The sequence below is a fragment of the Pristiophorus japonicus genome, chromosome 1, assembly GCF_044704955.1.
Source record: "Pristiophorus japonicus isolate sPriJap1 chromosome 1, sPriJap1.hap1, whole genome shotgun sequence".
Taxonomy (NCBI): Eukaryota; Metazoa; Chordata; class Chondrichthyes; family Pristiophoridae; genus Pristiophorus; species Pristiophorus japonicus.
The window spans coordinates 400,277,800-400,305,685 of record NC_091977.1 but is presented as its reverse complement, the minus strand read 5'-3'; the positions used below and the strand labels follow the sequence as shown (position 1 = coordinate 400,305,685).

The 27,886-nt window shown below is 43.9% G+C and overlaps 1 protein-coding gene across 1 annotated transcript in view; it reads left to right on the top strand.

The window, feature by feature from the left end:
* Positions 1-27,886, top strand: part of dnajc5b (DnaJ (Hsp40) homolog, subfamily C, member 5 beta) — a 75,627-nt gene that overhangs the window by 27,464 nt on the left and 20,277 nt on the right. Inside the window, exons 3-5 of the mRNA XM_070875501.1 lie at positions 5,826-5,961; positions 15,095-15,308; positions 22,361-22,532. Coding sequence (XP_070731602.1) covers positions 5,855-5,961; positions 15,095-15,308; positions 22,361-22,532 — 493 coding nt within the window. The 5' untranslated portion in view covers positions 5,826-5,854. The remainder of the gene's footprint in view (positions 1-5,825; positions 5,962-15,094; positions 15,309-22,360; positions 22,533-27,886) is intronic.

The window sequence follows — 27,886 nt, the reverse complement described above, 5'->3', positions numbered from 1 at the left end:
AGTGCAGCGAAGGTTCACCAGACTAATTCCAGGGATGGCTGGACTGTCATATGAGGAGAGGCTGGATCAACTGGGCCTTTATTCACTGAAGTTTAGAAGGATGAGCGGAGATCTCATAGAAACGTATAAAATTCTGACGGGACTGGACAGGTTAGATGCGGGAAGAATGTTCCCAATGTTGGGGAAGTCCAGAACCAGGGGACATAGTCTTAGGATAAGGGGTAGGCCATTTAGGACTGAGATGAGGAGAAACTTCTTCACTCAGAGAGTTTTTAACCTGTGGAATTCCCTGCCGCAGAGAGTTGTTGATGCCAGTTCATTGGATATATTCAAGAAGGGGTTAGATATGGCCCTTATGGCTAAAGGGATCAAGGGGTATGGAGGGAAAGCAGGAAAGGGGTACTGAGGGAATGATCAGCCATGATCTTATTGAATGGCGGTGCAGGCTCGAAGGGCCGAAAGGCCTACTCCTGCACCTATTTTCTATGTTTCTATGATTCAGTTATAATTTAAAATATATTTTATTTAAAAGTTTAACATTTGTTTGTACTTAACTTTAATAAAAATATTTTTGTATCAGATATGTTTTCAGTTAAGATTACTTACAAACTTTAAGATCACTTACAAACTTTTAAACTTGTGAATTTGCATCATTTACAAAAACTTATATTTGAGAACAGTTACAACAGTAACAACAACAACAGCTGTAAAGAAAGGCTGCATCCATCTCTCCTCCACCTTATTCCAAGACCGCCCGCAGCACTTGGTCTTGGTGACTTCACCCCTGCCCGCAGGCAGTGGTGCAGCGTTTCTCGGGTTGGTACCAAGCTTATTCTTTCAAGCATCTTGGGTAATGCGCACTTCTTGATAGGGGGCATGGGCAGGCGGTAATGTGGAAGGCCCGGCTTGGGCCTCTTCAGAGGCTGGTCTGGGGATTAGAGTGAGAGTGCCAGTTGATTCCGTCAATGGCCGTGGGGTCTGGCGTGTTCCCTTATTACAGCAGTAACTCCGACATTCCCTCCCTCATGTTCACCGACAGTGTATCAGCTACCTGGGACATTCCCTCTCTCATGTGCACTGACAGTGTCTCAGCTGTCTGCGACATTCCCTCCCTCATGTGCCCGGACAGTATTCCCATTTCTCATGAGAGTGTTGTTACTTCTCCAGACACCTCATCACCCATCCCACTGATGGTGTCCTTGAGTAATCATGCAAGGTCAATGCTCTCCACACTCATTGCCATCATCTGAACCACATCTGTTAGATCCTGCACCTCAGGAGAGTGCTGTCGAGCTCTCCTTCCCCTCCTCACCCTGGGTGTGGCTCGCTGCATCCCACTGGGCCCCGCAGCATCGGGAGTATGCAAAACCATGGAATGTCCCAAAATTCATCCCACTCAGGAAAGGGGCTGACACCTCAATGGACAGCACCTGAACCTCCTCTAGAGTGAGTACAACAGAGGAGGTTTCATCCCCCCCCTCACCCCCGTGTTCTTGGTCTGGAAGGTGGGATTGGAAGATACTTTCCTCAGGCTCGTCCGCATCTGAACCTTCTTCTGCATCGGCTTCAGCCTCGTCAGGGTTGGCCTCAAGTTCTGCAAAATATAACAGAACAGACAAATGGTTAGCAACAGAGGAGGGGGCAGGGTGGGTGGCATGAGTCGGCTCACACAGCGCAGGCAGCAGGCTGATTTGAAGGACCACGATGAATGAAAGCACATTACATCAACTGAAGCGTAGCTGACGGAGACATTCCCATGAACCGAAGCATGGCTAGCCCGTACAGTACTTGACTTTTAGCAAAGCGAGACTGTGGAATTTGCAGGACTTACCCTCTCCCTTGAGTGTGGACCCAGCTTGTGCAGTGGTGGTTGCTTTTCTCCAGGCAGGACCCATTAAAGCAGCAACCCTGTCTTTCAAGTGTGTTCGTGGGTGCAGATTTGCCAGACCTCCTCCTGTTCGAGTTCTTTCTCTTTTGTTGTGTGCCATCTTACTCGGGAAATGTAACTTATTAGAGAGGGTCTCTTTCTGCTGGGTGGGATATACAGATGGTCACATTTATAATTGCAATTCCAGTGAATAAATGAAAATATTACTTACACTACATACTTGACCAAGGTCCTGCCATTTCTTTTTGCACTGGCCTCCAGACCTCAGGGTGGTCACCATTGCACAGTAATCTTCTGCAAGTTGGTTCCAGCGTTTCTTTTTCTAGTGCCTCCACTTCATCCTGTGAGAAATTCTTGCTCCTTGAGCCACGTGGCATATTGCAGCTCCGATTTTTCCACTGAGAATTAAAGTTCTCACACTTTAAAAATGGCTGAATGCAGAACGGGAGGTGTACTGACCATGTACACCCATAGCAGTCACGTCAAAAACATCATTTTTTTCCTGTGCATGCGCAGAAGGGGGGGGCATTGTTTTTTCGGCGCAGACACTAGGCTCCACCCCCCCGAAGCTAAAGTATAGGCTGCGTGGCGCCAATTAAAAAAATTAGAACGGGAAAATTTGCAAGTTATTTTTTTTGGAGTAGTCGGGACCAAAAAAACAGGTGTAACTTTTTAAATATGCCAAAAAACAGCATTGGGGAAAATTGAGCCCTAGAATTTAAAAATTAAATCTACTGGATGTAGAGAAAAGTTAGCGCTTATTTATTTAATAGCAACAGAGATACAATGAACTGTGATGCTGTTGTTCTCTGAAAGCTGTTTTTCTTCGATCCAGTTTCCAGTTTCCAATCATAATTGGGATAGGGTAAATTTTCCAATCTGGTGAAGTTCAGTCCAGAAGTGTGAAGTCGGTGAGAAATAACGTGTTGATTGTGTGCAATTTTCCATGCAATGCTCATACAGGTAGAACGTCCAAAATCCGGAGTTCTAAAAACCGTAATTGTCTGAAAACCAGACATTGAGCAGATCGCAGAAGTCGGCATCCGGAATCTGGAAATCTGTTTCGAAAACTGGATTTGTTTTTAAACACCGCAAATACAGACCTGCTCCTGAGCCTTTCGGAATGCCCCATTACCCCAGCCCATGTGAGACCTGAGCCGACCCGACCTAACCCACAAGTGACCCGAGCCGACGCCCACCTGACCCATGAATTCCCCTCAGATTTCTTCTCCGAAATCTGGAAATACCTGAGTCTCGGCCCAGGGGTTTCCGGATTCGGGACATCGGATTTCTTCTTCGAAATCTGAAAAAAAACAAAAACTGGAATGGCCTCGGTCCTGAGGTTTCCGGTTTCAGGACTTTCTACCTGTATCTGAATTATGGAAGCCTGAAAGGCCACCTGGCTTGCACATTTAAGGTTGTATAAATAAAGTTTCTAAGAGATGAATGCCGTAGATGGATAAACACCTCAATCCTTGATCTCAGCAAATGTGCACCTACGAATGCTGTTGTGTGTAGATATGCACGGTAGCCAAATAGTATAAAAATAGAACACTTCCCCTCTGAGTTACAGCAGTCTCGGAAGAGTTGGAAGTCAATTTACCTGCTCTGTACCTACTCGTTTTAGCCTCCCACCCACATTTGCAGTCAGAGGTGCATACTGCACTCTATCAGAGGATCAGTGCATGTAGAGACTTCAATTCCCAGGGGAAGCAATGATAGCAGATCTCATGGCACGGATGTGATATGTGCAGATCTCATCAATCTTTATGTCAATGGCTCCTCAAAAGCAACATTGTGCTTTGAATAGTGCTGGGTGGATGAAGGTAAGTCAACAACCACAGAGACAGATTTTCAAATGTGAATGATGCAGAGGCGTACATCAAGCATGCTCAGCCCATTTTTAACTAGGCAATGAGTGGCCTAACCAGTGACCATTAAAGACCAAAAACTTTTAATTTTTAATTTTTTGTGGGGCCAGGAGGAGATCCTCCCCAGGATCCCTCCCTTCCAGGTTCAACGAGCTAGCCGGCACAGCTTGGGAGTTAGCCGGCACAGCTTGGGAGCCAGCTGATTTCCCACCCTCTCAAGCGGTGAGCTGCAGAAGTGTGCCCGCTTGGCATCCGCAGCCCGCTGGGAGCATTTAAATGAGGCCTCCCGATGCCAGCTTTAGATGGACAGTGTGTGACTCTTCCATCAACTTAGCACCTGTTTTGGGAGAAAGTTGAAAATCGACCACAATGGCTTCTGACCCCTAAGTGAGCACAGCAGAAAGAATAAAAAGCAAAATACAGTTTGAGGCATGAAAATGTCCTAGCAATGATCCAAGCTCTTGAAATCCACTTCTGTATATATCTGTGACTAGCAATACTGGATGTTCCTGTTCAATGGATGGGAACATAAACCAGTGTTATGTGGGTGGAACACTAAGTGATTCTGTTCTTCTGTAATGTGGACTTCAGTAAAATGTTAACATTAAAGCTTCCTGTAGCATACAACCTAGAACTAGAAATGTGTGTGATGTGCTAAATGGGCAGAGAGCTGGCATTATAGATTGGCACATTTTTGGGGAAAAAAGATGAGCAATTGAATTGTTCATTTTTTATTATGTGGAATCCTCATTCCTGAGTGGTAGTTTTCCAGACTGGCAACGTTCTCCATTTGTCCATATTTACCTGATTAACTTAACAGAAAAGTATGAAACATATCATTTTTCATGCTTTGAGCAGATTTAAAGTGTCACCCTGCAGATTTAATGTGTGACACACACAAAATATGCATAGATATAGTTAATATGTAATATAAATATTACATAGATTGATGTGTTCATTCTGATACAAAATGATGGTTGACCCAGATAAATATATGCATAGTGACTGCGACTGTGTTAAAATGAGATTGAGAGAGAGAGAGAGAATCCATGTTTGTTCCAGTATATTGTCTGATTTCACAAATAAAATATAGGATTGTTTCTTTTCATGTTCAAAAATATATTATCTACATATTGATATAGTTAAATATATTACCTACACCTTGAAGTTAGCGTAATCATTTATACATAAATTTATTGTGGGGCCGATTTCTCTTGGCTGTTATCTGCTGTGAATGCCTACAATAGATGGAGGCCCAATGCATAGATGAAAATGAGGAAAGAAGGGACATTTCTAGCTTCCTGTCTCTGTGCGGCCCAGGGAAGCACAGACACGGGTGCCCTATGAAACGTGTGGTAGGTTTGCACTGGAAACCCCAATCGGATCGCAGATCCAAGCCTAGCAGGCAGCCGAGGAAGACCCCATAGGTAAGTTTTTATTTAAAAATAACAATTAAATTCTGGTCCAACAGCAGCTCGAAGGCCTTGCAACTGGTGGCCAGGCCTGCAGCTGCACTCCTTTTTCCTGGCCAATTTTCTCGTGCCAGGCCAGCCAGGGGGCAGACTTTCATTGGGGTAACCCCGGGTCATGTTGATGCCCCAGGACAGGAAATTCAGGCACATCTGAGCACTTGGGATGTGCTGCTCCTTGTTCAGCTCCAAGGCAGGAAAATCGGCTCCTGTTTTTTAGAATGCTTATTTTTGTTGTGGTTGTTTGCCAGTGAGAATATTCTATCTGCAGCGTATAGCAACTGATGACTTATTCCCTGATCTACAAAAGAAAGACAAAAAATATGCAGAGTAATTCACAAGCATAAACAAGTTTTTCCTTGTGGTTTTACTGGGAGTTTTTTTAGTCAGTCTGAAATGTACTCAGATTATTGTTATTAGCTTCAAAGTGAAGAGATTATGTTAAACAATAAAATATTTCAGCCAGACAAATAGGGATTTTCACAAATTTGTTTAATACTTGCTTAAATAAACAAATGTTTCATCCTTTTGTATTTTTTCTGCCATACAAGTATAGCTCCATGAAATTGGCTTCATGAATTTAATTTTGTTTTTCAGACGCCTGGCAAAAGCAGACTTAAGTTAAAATGGCTGAACAAAGACAACGTGCACTTTCTACATCTGGGGAAGCACTTTACCAAATTCTAGGCCTAGAAAAAGGAGCTTCACATGAGGAGATAAAAAAATCCTACAGGTACATAGAATAGTTTACCAAATCCCACACCAAAGTACTATATAGGGATGAAAATACTGGGAACTACATTTTAGATTTTCATCCCTATTCACTAATCTGAAGCTGAAGATGGTTGGGACTATGTCACTGGCCTGAGGAACTCCTGCAGCGATGTCCTGGGGCTGAGATGATTGGCCTCCAACAACCACAACCATCTTCCTTTGTGCTAAGTATGACTCCAGCCAGTGGAGAGTTTTCTCCCTGATTCCCATTGACTTCAATTTTACTAGGGCTCCTTGATGCCAAAACTCAGTCAAATGCTGTCTTGATGTCAAGGGCAGTCACTCTCACCTCATGTGTGGAATTCAGCTCTTTTATCCATGTTTGGACCAAGGCTGTAATGAGGTCTGGAGCCGAGTGGTCGTGGCAGAACCCAAACTGAGTATCGATGGTCAGGTTATTGCTAAGAGCCGCTTGATAGCACTGTCGACAACACCTTCCATCACTTTGCTGATGATTGAGAGTAGATTGATGGGGCGGTAATTGGCTGGACTGGATTTGTCCTGCTTTTTGTGGATAGGACATACCTGGGTAGTTTTCCACATTGTCGGGTAGGTGCCAGTATTGTAGCTGTACTGGAACAGTTTGGCTTCGGCTAGTTCTGGAGCACAAGTTCTGGAGCACAAGTCTTCAGCCTGACAGCCGAGATATTGTCAGGACCCATAGCCTTTGCTGGAGTCAGTGCGCTCAGCTGTTTCTTGATATTTATGTGGAGTGAATCAAATTGGCGGAAGACTGGCTTCTGTGATGGTGGGTACCTCAGGAGGAGACCAAGATGGATCATCCATTCGGCACTTTTGGCTGAAGATGGTTGCAAATGCTTCAGCTTTGTCTTTTGTGCTCACGTGCTGGGCTCCGCCATCACCGAGGATGGGGATGTTCATGGAGTCTCTTCATCCCATTCGTTGTTTAATGGTCCACCGCCATTCATGACTGGATGTGGCAGAACTGCAGAGCTTTGATCTGATCTGTTGGTTGTCAGATTACTTAGCTCTGTCTATAGCATGCCACTTCAGTTGTTCAGCATGCTTGTTCTGTTTTGCAGTTTCCCCAGGTTTGCACCTCATTTTTAGGTACGCTGAGTGCTGCTCCTGGCATGCTCTTCTGCACTCCTCATTGAGCCAGGGTTGATCGCCTGGCTTGATGTTAATGGTGGAGTGCGGGATATGGCGGGCCATGAGATTACAGATTGTGGTGGAATACAATTCTGCTACTGCTGAGGCCCACAGCGCCTCATGGGTGCCCAGTTTTGAGCTGCTAGATATGTTCTGAATCTATCCCATTTAGCATGGTGGTAGTGCCACACAACACGATGGAGGGCGTCCTCAGTGTGAAGCTGGGACTTCGTCTCCACAAGGACTGTGCGGTGATCACTGCTACCAATACTGTCATGGACAAATGCATCTGCGACAGATAGATTGGTGAAGGCGAGTTCAAGAAGGTTTTCCCCTCGTGATGGTTCTCTCACCACCTGCTGCAAGCCCAGTCTGGCAGCTATGTCGTTCAGGACTCAGCCAGCTCAAAATACAAATCAAAAAGCATAACAATCCAATTATGTAAGCTTCAGCTGCTATCAAATATGAATGAGACCAGCCAAGTTTGAGCCAATACAGTGCAAAGATGAGCACCTTTCCCAGAAAATTATTGCAATGGATACTGTAACCAACAATGAGAAGGAAAAGATTTGGAAAATGACAGATGCCATTTATCAGACTGTCAGACTGATAGAAGACACCAGAACTGTCAACCTTGTTAAGTAGCATCCTGTACTTAGAAATGTGATGGATGCTAATGATAACAATGCTGCAGATGACTGCTAATTTTAATGAAAAATATATGCTACTACTTTCAGGTATTTTCAAATCAGTAGAAATTTATTGGAAAAAAAATCCATGGCACTAATATCCATGGAGAAATTAAGATTCTATAATTTCACTTATACTTATACCTTCTTGTGGCTCTTAAATTTTAAAAAAATCTTGCGACAGTATATTTGCTTTTGCTGTTACATAAATATTAAGATGTAAATAAAACTTCACATTGCTAATATATCTTATTACGTTTCTGATGCTTCCTAATTGACATCATGCATTGAATACCTTAAAATTATCTTTAATTGAGTTATCAAACAGGATGAATTGAGTTATGTGTCATTTATAGGAACATAGGAAACATGACTTGCATTGTAAAATGGAGTTTACTTAACTAATTAATGCAATTACTAATGTGACACAGCTTTCAAAAGACATGGGGGACCAGTGTTTCTAGTGGAATACATGATTATCCGTTCAGAAGAAATTGATCATACAGATCATAACAGAAGAAACACTTATTATAAATATTAATTTCCTTTTCTATTGATTTTTTTTTGCCACTGCCAGATGCTTTCAACATTTGATTATGAAACGCCTGACATTGATTTAGTGCAATTATATTCTTTTTTTTATAATGATGTTTTTCATTTTTTGGGATATGTTCCATCACACACACACCTGCACTAATTCCCCCACCCCGCATCCTCCACCATCTCTCTTAGTCAGGTGAGATGGACTTGGTCACAGAATTCTCCATGACTGTTGACACTGCCACATTATCAGTGGCCAGAAGGGCATCATTCAAGCATGGACTGTTGGATATTTTTAAATTTTTCTTCCCCAGGATGGAACTTACCATTTTTGCATGGTGCTCCATTCAATGGTTCAGACAACTGGCAAAACTCACTGACTGAGATGTACAATGTAAAAAGTATTCTGATTATGTACTGCCTCTGTGTACCTGCATTCGCACACATAGTATCATAGTAATGTAGGAACAAGAGTAGACCATTCAGCCTCTCCAGCCTGTTCTGCTATTCACTTTGATCATGGCTTATCTGTACCTCAACTCCATTTACCCACCTGTGTTCCATATCCCTTGATACCCTTACCAAATGAAAACCTTTTGATCTCCGTCTTGAAAACTTCAAATGACCCAGCACCTCCATCTTTTGGGGGAAGTGAATTCAAGATTTCCACTCCCCTTTGTGTGGAAAAAGTGCTTCCTGCTTTCACTCCTGAATGGCCGAGCTCTAATTTTATGATTATGTCCCTTTTGTTCTGGATTCCACCACCAGAAGAAATAGATTCTCTGTATCTACTCTATTGAATCCTTAGATCACACCTCAACTGTCTCAGCTCATGCGTATACAAGCTAAGTTTATGCAACCTGTCCTCATAATTTAATCCTTTAAGCCCTGGCATAATTCTGGTGAATCTTTAATGTACCCTTTCCAAACCCAGTGTATCATTCCTGAAGTTTGGTGCCTAAAACTAAATACAGTTCTCCAGATGGGGTCTGACCAAGGCTCTGTGCAACGGAAGCATAATTTCCTCACTTTTGAATTCCAGTTCCATTGGGCTTAAGGCCAACATTCCAATGGTCTTTTTGATTCATTTTTGTACCTGTGCACTAGCTTTTAGTAATTTGTCTACTTGGACATCCAAATTCCTTTGCTTCTCCACAGCTCCTGGTCTCTCACCATTTATAAAAAATCTGATTTATCTGTCTTGGATCTGAAGTGGATTACCTCACACTTCCTAACGTTAAACTCCATCTGCCAAAGTTTTACTCATCTCACATAACCACTTAATCTATCTATATCCCTTTATAAATTCATGCTCCCATCTACACAACTTACTGTGCTTCCTAACTTAGTGTCATCTGCAAACTTGGATATACAACTCTCTATTCCTTCATCCAAGTCATTGATTTATGTGGTGAAAAGTTGAGGCCCCAGTACAGTCCTGAGGGAAAACGATTGTCACATCATGCCAGAGTATATTCCCTTTATCCCTACTCTCGGTCTCCTACCTCACAACTAATTTTCAACCCATGTCACAAGGTTATCTCCAATTCCGTGCGCTTTTATTTTTGCGAATAATCTCTTTATCAAACATTGTCTGGAAGTTTATTTGGCAATATTCATAGACATTTTCCTGTCACCAATGTTTGTGACTATGTAAAAAAAATGAATAAGATTACTCGGACACGACCTACCCTTCACAAATCCATGCTGACTCTCTTTGATCTCTCTTTGCTCATACTTATTGAGATGCATCATCTCTCTATTCTTGATAGAAACATAGAAACATAGAAAATAGGTGCAGGAGTAGGCCATTCGGCCTTTCAAGCCTGCACCACCATTCAATAAGATCATGGCTGATCATTCACCTCAGTACTCCTTTCCTGCTTTCTCTCCATACCCCTTGATCCCTTTAGCCATAAGGGCCATATCTAACTCCCTCTTGAATATATCCAATGAACTGGCATCAACAACTCTCTGCAGTAGGGAATTCCACAGGTTAACAACTCTCTGAGTGAAGAAGTTTCTCCTCATCTCAGTGCTAAATGGCTTACCCCTTATCCTTAGACTGTGTCTCCTGGTTCTGGACTTCTCCAACATCGGGAACATTCTTCCTGCATCTAACCTGTCCAGTCCCGTCAGAATTTTATATGTTTCTATGAGATCCCCTCTCATCCTTCTAAACTCCAGTGAATACAGGCCCAGTCGATCCAGCCTCTCCTCATATGTCATTCCTGCCATCCCGGGAATCAGTCTGGTGAACCTTCGCTGCACTCCCTCAATAGCAAGAACGTCCTTCCTCGGATTAGGAGACCAAAATTCAACACAATATTTCAGGTGAGGCCTCACCAAGGCCCTGTACAACTGCAGTAAGACCTCCCTGCTCCTATACTCAAATCCCCTAGCAATGAAGGCCAACATACCATTTGCTTTCTTCACCGCCTGCTGTACCTACATGCCAACTTTCAATGACTGATGTATCATGACACCCAGGTCTCGTTGCACCTCCCCTTTTCCAAATCTGCTGCCATTCAGATAATATTCTGCCTTCGTGTTTTTGCCACCAAAGTGGATAACCTAACATTTATCCACATTATACTGCATCTGCCATGCGTTTGCCCACTTACCTAACCTGTCCAAGTCACCCTGCAGCCTCTTAACATCCTCCTTACAGCTCATACTGCCACCCAGTTTAGTGTCATCTGCAAACTTGGAGATATTACACTCAATTCCTTCATCTAAATCATTGATGTATATTGTAAATAGCTGGGGTCCCAGCACTGAGCCCTGCAGCACCCCATTCACTGCCTGCCATTCTGAAAGGGACCCGTTTATCCCGACTCTCTGCTTCCTGTCTGCCAACCAGTTCTCTATCCACGTCAGTACATTATCCCCAATACCATGTGCTTTGATTTTGCACACCAATCTCTTGTGTGGGACCTTGTCAAAAGCCTTTTGAAAGTCCAAATACACCACATTCACTGGTTCTCCCTTGTCCACTCTACTCGTTACATCCTCAAAAAATTCCATAAGCTTTGTCAAGCATGATTTCCCTTTCATAAATCCATGCTGACTTGGATTGATTCTGTCACTGCGTTCCAAAATGTGCTGCTATTTCATTTTTAATAATTGATTCCAACATTTTCCCCACTACTGATGTCAGGCTAATAATTAACCGTATTCTCTCTCCCTCCTTTTTTAAAAAGTGGTGTAACATTAGCTACCCTCCAGTCGATAGGAACGGATCCAGAGTCGATAGACTGTTGGAAAATGATCACCAATGCATCCACTATTTCTAGGGCCACTTCCTTAAGTACTCTGGGATGCAGACTATCAGGCCCCAGGGATTTATCGGCTTTCAATCCCATCAATTTCCCCGACACAATTTCCCACCTAATAAGGATATCCTTCAGTTCCTCCTTCTCACTAGACCCTTGGTCGCCTAATACTTCTGGAAGATTATTTGTGTCTTCCTTCGTGAAGACAGGACCAAAGTATTTGTTCAACTGGTCTGCCATTTCTTTGTTCCCCATTATAAATTCACCTGAATCTGACTGCAAGGGACCTACGTTTGTCTTCACTAATCTTTTTCTCTTCACATAGCTATAGAAGCTTTTGCAGTCAGTTTTTATGTTCCCGGCAAGCTTCCTCTCATACTCTATTTCCCCCCTCCTAATTAAACCCTTTGTCCTCCTCTGCTGAATTCTAAATTTCTCCCAGTCCTCAGGTTTGCAGCCTTTTCTCGCCAATTTATATGCCTCTTCCTTGGATTTAACACTATTCTTAATTTCCCTTGTTAGCCACAGTTGAGCCTTCTTCCCCATTTTAGTTTTACTCCGGACAGAAAAGTACAATTGTTGAAGTTCATCCATGGGATTGTCATTGCTTATCCACCGTCAACCCTTTAAGTATCATTTGCCAGTCTATTCTAGCCAATTCACGTCTCATACCATCGAAGTTATCTTTCCTTAAGTTCAGGACCCTAGTCTCTGAATTAATTGTGTCACTCTCCATCTCAATAAAGAATTCTACCATATTATGGTCACTCTTCCCCAAGGGGCCTCGCACAGCAAGATTGTTAATTAGTCCTTTCTCATTACACATCACCCAATCTAGGATGGCCAGCCCTCTCGTTGGTTCCTCGACATATTGGTCGAGAAAACCATCCCTAATACACTCCAGGAAATCCTCCTCCACTGCACTGCTACCAGTTTGGTTAGCCCAATCTATATGTAGATTAAAGTCGCCCATGATAACTGCTGTACCATTATTGCACGCATCCCTAATTTCTTGTTTGATGCTGTCCCTAACCTTACTACTACTGTTTGGTGATCTGTACACACCTCCCACTAGCGTTTTGTGCCTTTTGGTATTCCGTAGCTCCACCCATACCGATTCCACATCATCCAAGCTTATGTCCTTCCTTACTATTGTGTTAATTTCCTCTTTAACCAGCAATGCCACCCCATCTCCTTTTCTTTTCTGTCTATCCTTCCTGAATCTTGAATACCCCTGGATGTTGAGTTCCCAACCTTGGTCACCCTGGAGCTATGTCTCCGTGATGCCAATTATATCGTATCCGTTAACAGCTATCTGCGCAGTTAATTCTTCCACCTTATTACGAATAGTCCTCGCATTTAGGCACAGAGCCTTCATGCTTGTCTTTTTAACTCACTTTGCCCCTTTAGAATTTTGCTGTAATGTGACCCTTTTTGCTTTTTGCCTTGCGTTTCTCTGCCCTCCACTTTTACTTTTCTTCTTTCTATCTTTTGCTTCTGCCCCCATTCTACTTCCCTCTGTCTCCCTGCATTGGTTCCCACCCCCCGCCTTATTAGGTTAACCCCTCCCCAACAGCACTAGCAAGCACTCCCCCTCGGACATTGGTTCCGGTCCTGCTCAGGTGCAGACCGTCCGGTTTGTACTGGTCCCACCTCCCCCAGAACCGGTTCAAATGTCCCATGAATTTGAATCCCTGCCTTCTGCACCACTCCTCAAGCCACGTATTCATCTGAGCTATCCTGCGATTCCTACTCTGACTAGCACGTGGCACCGATAGCAATCCTTAGATTCCTACCTTTGAGGTCCTACTTTTTAATTTAGCTCCTAGATCCCTAAATTCAACTTGGAGGACCTCATCCCATTTTTTACCTATATCATTGGTACCTATATGCACCACGACAACTGGCTGTTCACCCTCCCCTCCAGAATGTCCTGTAGCCGCTCCGAGTCATCCTTGACCCTTGCACCAGGGAGGCAACATACCATCCTGGAGTCTCGATTGCGGCCCCTTACAATAGAATCCCCTATCACTACAGCTCTACCACTCTTTTTCCTGCCCTCCTGTGCAGCATAGCCACCCACGGTGCCATGAACTTGGTTGCTGCTGCTCTCCGCTGATGAGTCATCCCCCTCAACAGTACCCAAAGTGGTGTATCTGTTTTGTAGGGGGATGGTCGCAGGGGACCGCTGCACTACCTTCCTTCCACTGCTCTTCCTGTTGGTCACCCATCCCCTATCTGGCTGTGTACCCGTTCCCTGCGATGTGACCAACTCACTAAACGTGCTATTCACGACATCCTCAGCATAGCGGTTGCTCCACAGTAAATCCACCGCAGTTCCAGTGCCGCAATGCGGTCAGTCGGGTGCTGCAGCCGGGTACACTTCCTGCACATGTAGTCGTCAGGGACACTGGGAGCATTCCTGACTTCCCATATAGCACAGGAGGAGCATGACACGTGTCCGAGCTCTCCTGTCATGACTTAACCCTTAGATTAACTTAATTTGGCAACAACAATGATAAAGGTAACCTACTGATAAAGGAAAAGAAAAAGAAAAACTACTCACCAATCACCAGCCAATTACTTACTCTCTTGGCTCTGACGTCACCCTTCGATTTCTTTCTACTTTTTTGCCTTCTCACCCTGCTGCAGCTGCACCAGCTAGCCTCCTCGACGACTCACCGACGGTCCCTGACTGATGGGCCTTTTATAGGCCTCCTGGATCTCCCGTTCCGCCTCCTTGACGACTCACCGACGGTCCCTGACTGATTGGCCTTTAGTAGGCCTCCTGGATCTCCCGTTCCGCCTCCTCGATGACTCACCGATGCTCCCTGACTGATGGGCCTTTTGTAGGCCTCCTGGATCTCCCGTCCCGCCTCCTTGACAACTCACCGACGCTTCCCGACTGATGGGCCTTTTGTAGGCCTCCTGGATCTCCCACTCTGCCTCCTCGATGATAGATTCCAGTAACTTTCATGTAAATTATGTTGAACTGACCTGTCTTTGGTTTCCTGATTCTTCCCCCCACCACCCCTGCTTTCTTAAATAATGGCGTGACATTTGGAATTTTTCAACCCAAAGGCACACTTCCTGAATCTAGAGAGCTTAGGAAAATTATAATTGGTTCTCCAAATCATCTATCAGGAGAAGCCCCAAGAAAGTTCTTGGCAACAGTATACAGGTTTACAGTTATGATTTTCCCAAATGTCGAGTTTATATGGAGGGGTTCAAGTTTTTCTCCACAGGCAGAAAGGAAAAAATCACTTCAGGCTACTTTCATATTTGGAACTAGCTTAAGAGCAGCCAACCTGACAGAAATTTGTGAACAGATTCTCTACCTATCGTCTTATAGTGTGGCATTGGGAAAATGTGCAAAATTACAAAAAAAGATTTTGAATACTTTAATCTGTTAAGGTATGCACTGCTCAGCCAGTTTTTAGATCAATTTAAATCTTTTACTTGTCACATTCTACAGAAAACTTGCTTTGAAACACCACCCAGACAAAAATCTTGACAACCCAGATGCGTCTGATAAATTCAAAGAGATCAACAATGCTCATTCAATATTGTCGGATATAACAAAACGAAACATTTATGATAAATATGGCTCCCTGGGTCTCTACGTAGCTGAACAGTTTGGTGAAGAGAATGTGAACACGTACTTCATGCTGTCTAGCTGGTGGGCAAAGGTAACATTGTTTTTTCTTTTATCTGTTTTAATGTACAGTGATATTTTGAGGTGCGACAAGTTACATAAAAGCTGCAGTCTGAAAATGTGCTTTCTATTGACACCTAGAGGATCAGAATCGGAAAGAGGGAAACTAAAATTGTCATAAGGAATTAGTACTATCAGTGTAACATGATGGAAAGGTTCACTATTCTCATACAGGTCTAAAAGGTATACAGTGTCTTGCCTATCCTGAATATATTACTTAGCTCATTTCTTTCCTCTGTAAAACAATCCTGTGTTATGTTAAAATTTTAAGTAACTCGAGTAATTATTCCAATAGGAATTACCACAGAGGCGCTCTCACTCTCCTGCCATAACTTTTGCAGGGGATCGGCGGAAACCCGGGAGAAAGGTTGGGGTGGGGATGGTTAGGGAGAGGCGGTGTTCATTATAAACGGGCATTGGGCAGGTGGTGGGCAGATCGATCGAATCGCAGGCCTGATGGTCGGGTCACATTTGCATCTGGTTTGCGAGCAGCAGGTGCTGAACCAGACTCCAAGGTAGCTCACAATCAGGGCAGGGCAGGTACAGGAATTCCATCAAATCCTCTGCAAAGCCAAGGCGGACATTGGAACTTGAAGAGAGAGGCAATCATGGGAGGAGGGCTCAAAGGGAATGGTATGAGATGGGAAGATTTTTGTGAGGCTAGGAGGATCATTCATGCTGTCCCCGACCCCACATTCGTTCTTTGTGCAGCCTGCAGCGCTCCTTTAAAGCTGCTTGGCTAATACCAATGGGCAGAGTGTGCCCCTCACACAATCCACCTGTTGGTGCCTGAAAATTGCATTGGGGTCCTACCGACATCATACTTTAATGAGATGCCTGCCTCAAACAGGCGTGTGCTGGCTGCCCATTTCCATGACCAATTAGAGATGGCAGTAAGCAGATTATGATCCATAATGGGGTGATAAGTTTAACGCTGTGATTTTCAGAGCACAACCACTCCATTCCTTCCGCCGGAGACATTGAATGTCATCCTGTGTAAATTATAATTTATGCTGTTTGTCTGGGGGCTTTCCCCCAAACTTACAGTGGGACATTGGGAGAATTCCCATGGAAATTCTACTCCCCGATCTTTTTCCTCCTTCCACCATGGATGGCTGGCTGAGATCAGAAAATCACTGTGTCGAGAACTATGGTAATAAACCTACACCCAACCATTCTGTGGCACATTATGTGAGAGTGCCAATGTCCTGCACCATTGTGCAATTCTGACATATTTTAAATATTATAATCTCCTCAGTATTGGAAGGGAAAACTGTAATACACATGGGGCAGTTTGCATTGCACTCAAAACTCAGCTCATAACTTTCTTACATAAACCGGGCACATTGAGCAGAACAGGTCCAAAGAAATTCACCCTACTTGTCTTATTTTACACTTTCAGTTATGCAGAAGAGAAATAGAAGTTCAAAATGTTCATCCAAAAATTGACCTTTCCCTTAACTTGTGGTGCTACATTTTCTTATTTTACTATAACATTTGTGAGAATACAACAAAACATACAACCTGGATTTATAGTTCCATTGAGATAACATTGCACAGATGATTATCTCTTTCTAACTCATGGAATGAACTGTGCATCCTTCAGTTCCCCCTCCCCTTAAATTATCAAGTTACATCGAGTCTACAGCACAGAAACAGGCCATTCTGCCCAGCTCTGCTCATGTTTATGCTCCACACGAACCTCCTCCCACCCCTCTTCATCTAACCCTATCAGCATAATCTTTTATTCTTTTCTCTCTCGTGCTTATCTAGCTTCTCCTTAAATGCATCTGTGCTATTCATCTCAACTACTCTTTGTGGTAGTGCATTCCACATTCTAACCAACCTTTGGGTAAAGAAGTTTCTCCTGAATTCCCTATTGGATTTAGTAGTGACTATCTTATATTTATGACCTCTAATTTTGGACTCTCCCACTAGTGGAAAAATGTTCTCGGCGTCTACCCTATCAAACCCTTTCATTATCTTAATCTCTGTCAGGTCATCCCCAGCCTTGATATGTTGGGCTACATATTCCTGCTGGAAGATGGTAGCCAGGAATGGTCACCAGCAACAGTGACATGATTTCATCCCCCTTTTACATTTTAAATAGTGCTAAAATCTAAGAGGTCCTTCAATGTACTTTATGCTCGCCACACTAATTGTGAAGCCTTTGCCAATCATAAAAATGTAGGAAATTTTTTTTAGTTTGCGCCCAAAAATGGGCCCTGTGTCTGAATGGATAGGCCGAAAGCACACCTCATATTTGGCCTTAGGCCTCATTATCATTGAACCGCTGATCTGTGGACACCTAATGGCCGCATCAGGCAGCTCGTCGAAGAAGAGGCCTTGAAGATCGGGCCACTGCGTCGCCTGCAGCAGCCCTCAGTTAAGTCTATAAAGGGGACCGTGTGAGGTGTTAGCTTGATTACCGCCTGTTTAAGGCATGGGCCCTGGACGCCTATTTTTTCGCCTATACCAATAAGGTGGGCGGCATACTGCTGACTCGTAATGAGCATGCACATTCTGCTTGCCATGTTAGAGGCTTAGGTTCCCAATAAGCTACTGAAAAATGGGCAAGGCTCTCGACCTAAGGAGCTAGGACCTAAGCTTTGCACTTTCATTAGCCAGGGGCCATATATTTTCCACAAAATGTATGATTTCAAAATAAATTTGGAGAATGCAGTTTTGTTATCAACAATGAAAGGTACAAACCAATCATAGGATTACATAGGATATACAGCACAGAAACAGGCCATTCGGCCCAACTAGTCCATGCCAGCGTTCATGCTCCACTCGAGCCTCCTCCCGTCCTTCCTCATCTAAGTCTATCAGTGTTACCCTCTATTCCCATAGAATCATAGAAAATAGGTGCAGGAGTAGGCCATTCGGCCCTTCGAGCCTGCACCACTATTCAATATGATCATGGCTAATCATGCACTTCAGTGCCCCATTCCTGCTTTCTCTCCATACTCCTTGATCCCTTAAGCCATAAGGGCCACATCTAACTCCCTTTTGAATATATCTAACGAACTGGCCTCAATAATTTTCTGTGGTAGAGAATTCCACAGGTTCACAACTCTCTGACTGAAGAGGTTTCTCCTCATCTTGGTCCTAAATGGGTTACTCCTTATCCTTAGACTGTGACCCCTGGTTCTGGACTTCCCCAACATGGGGAACATTCTTCCTGCATCTAACCTGTCCAATCCCGTAGGAATTTTATATGTTTGTATGAGATCTCCTCTCATTATTCTAAATTCCATTGAATATAAGCCTGGTCGATCCAGCCTTTCTTCATATGTCTGTCCTGTCATCCCAGGAATCAGTCTGATGAACCTTCGTTGCACTCCCTCAATAGCAAGAATGTCCTTCCTCAGATTAGGAGACCAAAACTGTACACAATATTCAAGGTATGGCCTCACCAAGGCCCTGTACAACTGTAGTAAGACTTCCCTGCTCCTATACTCAAATCCTCTCGCTATGAAGGCCAACATGCCATTTGCCTTCTTTACAGCCTGCTGTACCTGTATCCCAACTTTCAATGACTGATGTACCATGACACCCAGGTCTCGTACCTCCCTTTTTATTAATCTGTCACCATTCAGATAATAATCTGCCTTCCTGTTTTTACCACCAAAATGGATAACCTCACATTTATCTACATTATACCGCATCTGCCATGTATTTGCCCACTCACCTAACCAGTCCAAGTCACCCTGCAACCTCTTAGTATCCTCCTCACAGCTCACACTGCCACCCAGCTTAGTGTCATCTGCAAACTTGGAGATATTACATTCAATTCCTTTGTCTAAATCATTAATGTATATTGTAAATAGCTAGGATCCCAGCACTGAACCTTGCGGTACCCCACTAGTCACTGCCTACCGTTCTGAAAAGGACCCGTTTATTCCTACTCTTTGCTTCCTGTCTGCCAATCAGTTCTCTATCCATTTCAGTATATTACCCCCAATACCATGTGCTTTAATTTTGCATACCAATCTCTTGTGTGGGACCTTGTCAAAAGCCTTTTGAAAGTCTAAATACACCACATCCACTGGCTCCCCCTTGTCCACTGAACTAGTTACATATGCTTATCTAGCCTCCCATTTAATGCACTATTCGCTTCAACCATTCCCTGTGGTAACGAGTTCCACATTATCACCACTCTCTGTGTAAAGATGTTTCTTCTGAATTCCCTATTAGATTTCTTAGTGACTATCTTATATTGATGGCCTCGAGTTATGCTCTTCCCCACAAGTGGAAACATTCTCTCTGTATCCACTCTATCAAAACCTTTCATTATTTTAAAGACCTCTATTAGGTTATCCTGCAACCTTCTTTTTTCAAGAGAAAAGAGACCTAGCCTGTTCATTCTTTCATGATATGTATATCTTTGCATATCATGAAGGATCTGCAGCAATTATATTTGTATGTGGATCCCTACAACCTATCTATCATCCCATCTTTAGCCTCTCTTTCTTCTTGAAGCTCCTTGAGCATGTCTTTGCCTTCAAGCTTCATACCCATCTCCTCAAAACTCCTATTTGATTCCCTCCAGTCCAATTTCCATTTAAGTCACAGTGCTAAGACTGTATTGGCCAAAGTCACGAAATGCATCCTTTGTGTCTGTGACCTTGGTGCATTATCATCCTTGACCTCTACACATCATATGACATATTGATCGGGCTGTCCTCCATCACTGCCGGTTCTCTCCTCTATTATCCAGCTTTAGGGAACTGTTCTTGCATGGTTCCACTCCTACTCATCCAAGGCAGCCAGCGTTTCACCTGCAATTGCTGTTCTTGCTTTCTGTGCAACATCACCTCCTGAGACCCCCCAAATATCGATCCTTGGCTCCCTTAATTTCTTCATCCACATGCTGCCTCTCTCTGACATTATCCACAAGCATGTGGTTAGCTTTCATACATATGCTAACAACACTCAGCCTTACCTCTCCACCACTTCTTTCAACCCTATGACCACCTCAGTACAGTTGGACTGCCTATCTGACGTTAAGTCATGGATGAATCATAACTTCCTTTGGCTGAACATTGGAAAGACTGAAGCCATCATTCACCGTGTCTGCTACAAACTGCTGCTTTACCACAGACTGTAAGATAGAAACCTTTCTGAAGGATTTGAACAGTGAGTGGTAGTACAGCAGTTTTGTATCTTATAGAAAACTAAAGACCTGGGACTTATTTTTTTGCAAATTTAGCTTTGTGGCTATATTAGCATATCCTACATTTTTATGGGCCGCTGATATGCAAATTCTGTGCACCTGCTGGAATACCAAACTTTAGTTTGTTAAAACAGTTGAAAGGTTATTTAATTACTTAGGAAGTGGAAAAGGAACATTATTACAGCTGTGTCATTGTCCAATCTGCTGTTCAAATGGATTACAAAATTTACCAAAATAGAATGACAACCATCCACCATTTTGATTGCAAAACTATTTTCAGCAACACTTTTTGAGAAAAAGTATGCCCCTTAATGAATCTGATTGTGTTACTATTAAAGTAACTTGTCTTCATGCCACCTATGTGTGCAGTGAGGTGTTGCCATGGGCAGACTAACACCTCTTTATGGGAACAGGATACTTTGGGATTCTCACAGAGAAAGGGGAGCCCTATTTCCCATATGGCCAGTCCACCCTGGGTGTAGTCTAGCTACACATTTGAGCCTGGAAGACTAAGGTAAGACAAAGTCTATTGGATGTGTTTTTTTTAAAGAAAACCCAATGCCTTGAATGATCAGTGAAGCAGGAAACTGGAGGTTCGCATAGGAATGGCCATCTACAACAAAGGCAATTACAAGAAATAGGAGCAGGAGTAGGCCATACGGCCACTCAAGCCTGCTCTGCCATTCAATATTATGGCTGATCCCCATTGCACAACACTGCCCCCCAGTCATCAAGATCCATGGCGCGGCCCTGGACAACGTGGACCTTTTCCCATACCTCGGGAGCCTCTTATCAACAAGGGCAGACATTGACGACGAGATTCAACACTGCCTCCGGTGTGCCAGTGCAGCCTTCGGCCATCTGAGGAAAAGAGTGTTTGAAGATCAGGCCCTCAAATCTGCCACCAAGCTCATGGTCTACAGGGATGTAGTGATACTCGCCCTCCTGTATGGCTCAGAGACATGGGCCATATACAGTAGACATCTCAAACTGCTGGCGAAATACCACTAATGATGTCTCCGCAAGATCCTGCAAATCCTCTGGGAGGACAGACACACGAATGTTCGCATATTCGACCAGGCCAACATCCTCAGCATTGAAGCACAGACCACACTTGATCAGCTCCACTGGCAGGCCATATTGTCCGCATGCCTGACACAAGACTCCCAAAGCAAACGCTCTACTCGGAACTCCTTCACGGTAAATGAGCCCAAGGTAGGCAGAGGAAATGTTTCAAGGACACCCTCAAAGCCTCCTCGATAAGGTGCAACACCCCCACCGACACCTGGGAGTCCCTGGCCAAAGACCGCCCTAAGTGGAGGAAGTGCATCTGAGGGGGCGAGAGCATGCAGAAACCAAGCGCAGGCAGCGGAAGGAGCATGCGGCAAACCAGTCCCAACCCACCCTTTCCCTCAACGACCGTCTGTCCCACCTGTGACAGAGACTGTAATTCTTGTATTGGATTGTTCAGTGACCTATGAGCTCATTTTTAGAGTGGAAGCAAGTCTTCCTCGATTCCGAGGGCCTGCCTATGATGATGATGGCTGACCTTCTACCTCAACTCCACTTTCCTGCCCTATCCCCATATCTCTCGATTTCTATAGTGCCCAAAAATCTATCGATTTCCGTCTTGAATATACTTAACAAATGAGCATCAACAGCCCTCTGGGGTAGAGAATTCCAAAGATTGACAAAGTCCATTGTGCACTATTCAACCACCAGAGCATGGCCAATGGAAAATCCAGCCCATAACTTTTGATCAGAGAGCTCACTAAGCACAGCCGCACCAACTGAGTTATATATTCACTTCTGATTGTTTGCTTTTGTCTGATTTGCATTTTACCCAGGGCCTTTTTGTATTCTGTGGGCTGATTACTGGCTGTTACTTCTGTTGCTGCCTCTGCTGCTGCTGTAACTGTTGCTTTGGTAAATGCAAACCCAAGTCCCCAGGAGAAGAATACGAATACTACGTCTCACCAGAGGACCTGGAAGAACAAATCCGCACAGACATGGAGAATGGTAAGTGCTAAAGGCAAGATATTTGTTCTCCTTCAGTCTTCCACAGACAAGGAGCATCGGGTTAGTCCTGCGTGTGCTCAATTGACGAGAACGTTTGTAAAATTTTGGCCCTGATATTCCTCTTCCTAACACCTGGATAATGCTCAGTTCCCCGGTGAAAAAGAAGAAAAAGAGGCGAGACTCAAAGCACTAAGTCTCTACCTTGTTGCCCTGAGATTTCAAGGGCATCCCCTGGGGGCACAGGCACAGGGCGCCTATGCCTACTACTGATGCAGGCATTCTAATGGCATGGATATGAGGGGGAGGGGCCAAACAGCACCTCCCGTCACATTTTCTATTGGGAATTGATGGTGAGCACCCATTTTGAGGGGTGCCCAGAAAGCTAACCCAAGGATCTAAAAGGAAATAGGACCAGGTGTAAACCATTTAGCCACTTGAGCCTGTTCTGCCATTCAGTGAGATCATGGCTGATCTGCGACCTAATTCCATCCACCCACCTTTGCCCCATTTCCCTTAATACCTTTGGTTAACAAAAATCTATCAATATCAGATCTAAGATTAATAATTGATCTGGGATCAGTTGACATTTGTGGAAGAGAGTTCCAAACTTCTACCACCCTTTGTGTGTAGAAGTATTTTCCAATTTCACTCCTGAAAGTTCTGGCTCTAATTTTTAGACTCATCAACCAACATAAGAACATAAGAATTAGGAACAGGAGTAGGCCATCTAGCCCCTCGAGCCTGCCCCGCCATTCAATAAGATCATAGCTGATCTGGTCGTGGACTCAGCTCCACTTACCCGCCCTCTCCCCGTAACCTTAATTCCCTTCTTGGTTAAAAATCTATCTATCTTTGACTTGAAAACATTCAGTGAGCTAGCCTCAACTGCTTCCTTGGGCAGAGAATTCCACAGATTCACAACCCTCTGGGAGAAGAAATTTTTTCTCAACTCGGTTTTAAATTGGCTCCTTCGTATTTTGAGGCTGTGCCCCCTAATTCTAGTCTCCCCCACCAATGGAAACAACCTCTCTGCCTCTATCTTGTCTATCCCTTTCATGATTTTAAATGTTTCTATAAGATCACCCCTCATCCTTCTGAACTCCAAGGAGTAAAGACCCAGTCTACTCAATCTATCATCATAAGGTAACCCCCTCATTTCTGGAATCAGCCTAGTGAATCGTCTCTGTACCCCTTCCAAAGCTAGTATATCCTTCCTTAAGTAAGGTGACCAAAACTGCACGCAGTACTCCAGGTGCGGCCTTACCAATACCTTATACAGTTGCAGCAAGACCTCCCTGCTTTTGTACTCCATCCCTTTTGCAATGAAGGCCAATATTCCATTTGCCTTCCTGATTACCTGCTGCACCTGCAAACTAACCTTTTGGGAGTTTCATGCACAAGGACCCCCAGGTCCCTTTGCACCACAGCATGTTGTAATTTCTCCCCATTCAAATAATATTCTCTTTTACTGTTTTTTTTCCCAAGGTGGATGACCTCACACTTTCCGACATTGTATTCCATCTGCCAAACCTTAGCCCATTCGCTTAACCTATCCAAATCTCCTTGCAGTCTCTCTGAGTCCTCTACACAACCCGCTTTCCCACTAATCTTAGTGTCATCTGCAAATTTTTGTTGCACTACACTCTGTCCCCTCTTCTAGGTCATCTATGTATATTGTAAACAGTTGTGGTCCCAGCACTAATCCCTGTGGCACACCACTAACCACTGATTTCCAACCGGAAAAGGACCCATTTATCCCGACTCTCTGCTTTCTGTTCGCCAGCCAATTCTCTATCCATGCTAATACATTTCCTCTGACTCCGCATACGTTTATCTTCTGTAGTAACCTTTTGTGTGGCACCTTATCGAATGCCTTTTGGAAATCTAAATACACCACATCCATCGGTACACCTCTATCCACCATGCTCGTTATATCCTCAAAGAATTCCAGTAAGTTAGTTAAACATGATTTCCCTTTCATGAATCCATGCTGCGTCTGCTTGATTGCACTATTCCTATCCAGATATCCCGCTATTTCTTCCTTAATGATAGTTTCAAGCATTTTCCCCACTACAGATGTTAAACTAACCAGCCTATAGTTACCTGCCTTTTGCCTGCCCACTTTTTTAAACAGAGGCGTTACATTAGCTGCTCTCCAATCCGCTGGTACCTCCCCAGAGTCCAGAGAATTTTGGTAGATTATAACGAATGCATCTGCTATAACTTCAGCCATCTCTTTTAATACCCTGGGATGTATTTCATCAGGACCAGGAGACTTGTCTACCTTCAGTCCCATTAGCCTGTCCAGCACTACTCCCCTAGTGATAGTGATTGTCACAAGGTCCTCCCTTCCCACATTCCTGTGGCCTGCAAATTTTGGCATTTTTTTTGTGTCTTCCACTGTGAAGACGGAAGCAAAATAATTGTTTAAGGTCTCAGCCATTTCCACATTTCCCATTATTAAATCTCCCTTCTTATCTTCTAAGGGACCAACATTTACTTTAGTCACTCTCTTCCGTTTTATATATCGGTAAAAGCTTTTACTATCTGTTTTTATGTTTTGCGCCAGTTTACTTTCGTAATCTATCTTTCCTTTCTTTATTCTTTCTTAGTCATTCTTTGCTGTCGTTTAAAATTTTCCCAATCTTCTAGTTTCCCACTAACCTTGGCCACCTTATACGCATTGGTTTTTAATTTGATACTCTCCTTTATTTCCTTGGTTATCCACGGCTGGTTATCACTTCTCTTGCCACCCTTCTTTTTCACTGGAATATATTTTTTTTGCGCACTATGAAAGAGCTCCTTAAAAGTCCTCCACTGTTCCTCAATTGTGCCACCGTTTAGTCCTTGTTTCCAGTCTACTTTAGCCAACTCTGCCCTCATCCCACTGTAGTCCCCTTTGTTTAAGCATAGTACCCTCGTTTCTGATACAACTTCCTCATCCTCAATCTGTATTACAAATTCAACCATATTGTGATCACTCATTCCGAGAGGATCTTTTACGAGGAGATCGTTTATTTTTCCTGTCTCATTACACAGGACCAGATCCAAGATGGCTTGCTCCCTTGTAGGCTCTGTTACATACTGTTCTAAGAAACAGTCCCGTATGCATTCTATGAATTCCTCCTCCAGGCTACCCCCTGCGATTTGATTTGACCAATCGATATGTAGGTTAAAATCCCCCATGACTACTGTCGTTCCTTTTTCACATGCCTCCATTATTCCCTTGATTATTGTCCGCACCACCGTGAAGTTATTATTTGGGGGCCAAAAACTACGCCGACCAGTGACTTTTTCCCCTTACTATCTCTAATCTCCACCCGCAATGATTCAACATTTTGTTCATTGGAGCCAATATCATCCCTCACAACTGCCCTGATATCATCCTTTATTAACAGAGCTACCCCACCTCCTTTCCCATCTTGCCTATCTTTCTGAATCGTCAGATACCCCTGTATGTTTAATTCCCAGTCTTGGCCACCTTGCAACCATGTTTCTGTAATGGCCACCAAATCATACCCATTTGTAATGATTTGTGCCGTCAACTCATTTACTTTATTTCGAATGCTGCGTGCATTTAGGTAGAGTGTTTTCATCCTCGTTTTTAAACCATGATTTTTAGTTTTTACCCCTCCTGCAGCCCCTTTATATTCAGTGGCCCTTTTTGTTTCTTGCCTTTGGTTTCTCTGCCCTCCATTTTTACTCATCTCTTTTCTGTTTTTTGTTTTTGTCTCCTTTTTGTTTCCCTCTGTCTCCCTGTATTGGTTCCCATCCCCCTGCCATATTAGTTTAACTCCTCACCAACAGCACTAGCAAACACTCCCCCTAGGACATTAGTTCCGTTCTTGCCCAAGTGCAGACCATCCAGTTTGTACTGGTCCCACCTCCCCCAGAACCTGTTCCAATGCCCCACGAATTTGAATCCCTCCCTGCTGCACCACTGCTTAAGCCACATATTCATCTGTGCTATCCTGCGATTCCTACTCTGACTAGCACGTGGCACTGGTAGCAATCCCGAGATTATTACTTTTGAGGTCCTACTTTTTAATTTAACTCCTAGCTCCTTAAATTCGTCTCGTAGGATCTCATCCCTTTTTTTTACCTATGTCGTTGGTACCAATGTGCACCACGACAACTGGCTGTTCTCCCTCCCTTTTTAGAATGTCCTGCACTCGCTCGGAGACATCCTTGACCCTTGCACCAGGGAGGCAACATACCATCCTTGAGTCTCGATTGCAGCCGCAGAAACGCCTATCTATTCCCCTTATGATTGAATCCCCTATCACTATCGCTCTCCCACTCTTTTTCATGCCCTCCTGTACAACAGAGCCAGCCATGGTGCCATGAACTTGGCTGCTGCTGCTCTCCCCTGATGAGTCATCTCCCTCAACAGCACTCAAAGCACTCAACAGAAATAGTTTCTCTCTATCTACCCTATATGTTCCCTTTAATATCTTGAAAACATCAATCAAATCACCCCTTAACCGTCTAAATTCATGTGCAAAATTAAAACACATGTTATTGGGGGTAATGTATTGATGTGGATAGAGAACTGGTTGGCAGACAGGAAGCAGAGAGTCGGGATAAACGGGTCCTTTTCAGAATGGCAGGCAGTGACTAGTGGGCTGTCGCAGGGCTCAGTGCTGGGACCCCAGCTATTTACAATATACATCAATGATTTAGATGAAGGAATTGAGTGTAATATCTCCAAGTTTGCAGATGACACTAAGCTGGGTGGCGGTGTGAGCTGTGAGGAGGATGCTAAGAGGCTGCATGGTGACTTGGACAGGTTAAGTGAGTGGGCAAATGCATGGCAGATGCAGTATAATGTGGATAAATGTGAGGTTATCCACTTTGGTGGCAAAAACATGAAGGCAGAATATTATCTGAATGGTGACAGATTAGGAAAAGGGGAGGTGCAATGAGACCTGGGTATCATGGTTCATTAGTCATTGAAAGTTGGCATGCAGGTACAGCAGGCGGTGAAGAAGGCAAATGGCATGTTGGCCTTCTTAGCTAGGGGATTTGAATATAGGAGCAGGGAGGTCTTACTGCAGTTATACAGGGCCTTGGTGAGGCCTCACCTGGAATATTGTGTTCAGTTTTGGTCTCCTGATATGAGGAAGGACGTTCTTGCTATTGAGGGAGTACAGCGAAGGTTCACCAGACTGATTCCCCCCGGGATGGCAGGACTGACATATGAGGAGAGACTGGATCGACTGTGCCTGTATTCACTGGAGTTTAGAAGAATGAGAGGGGATCTCATAGAAACATATAAAATTCTGACGGGACTGGACAGGTTAGATGCAGGAAGAATGTTCCCGATGTTGGGGAAGTCCAGAACCAGGGGACAC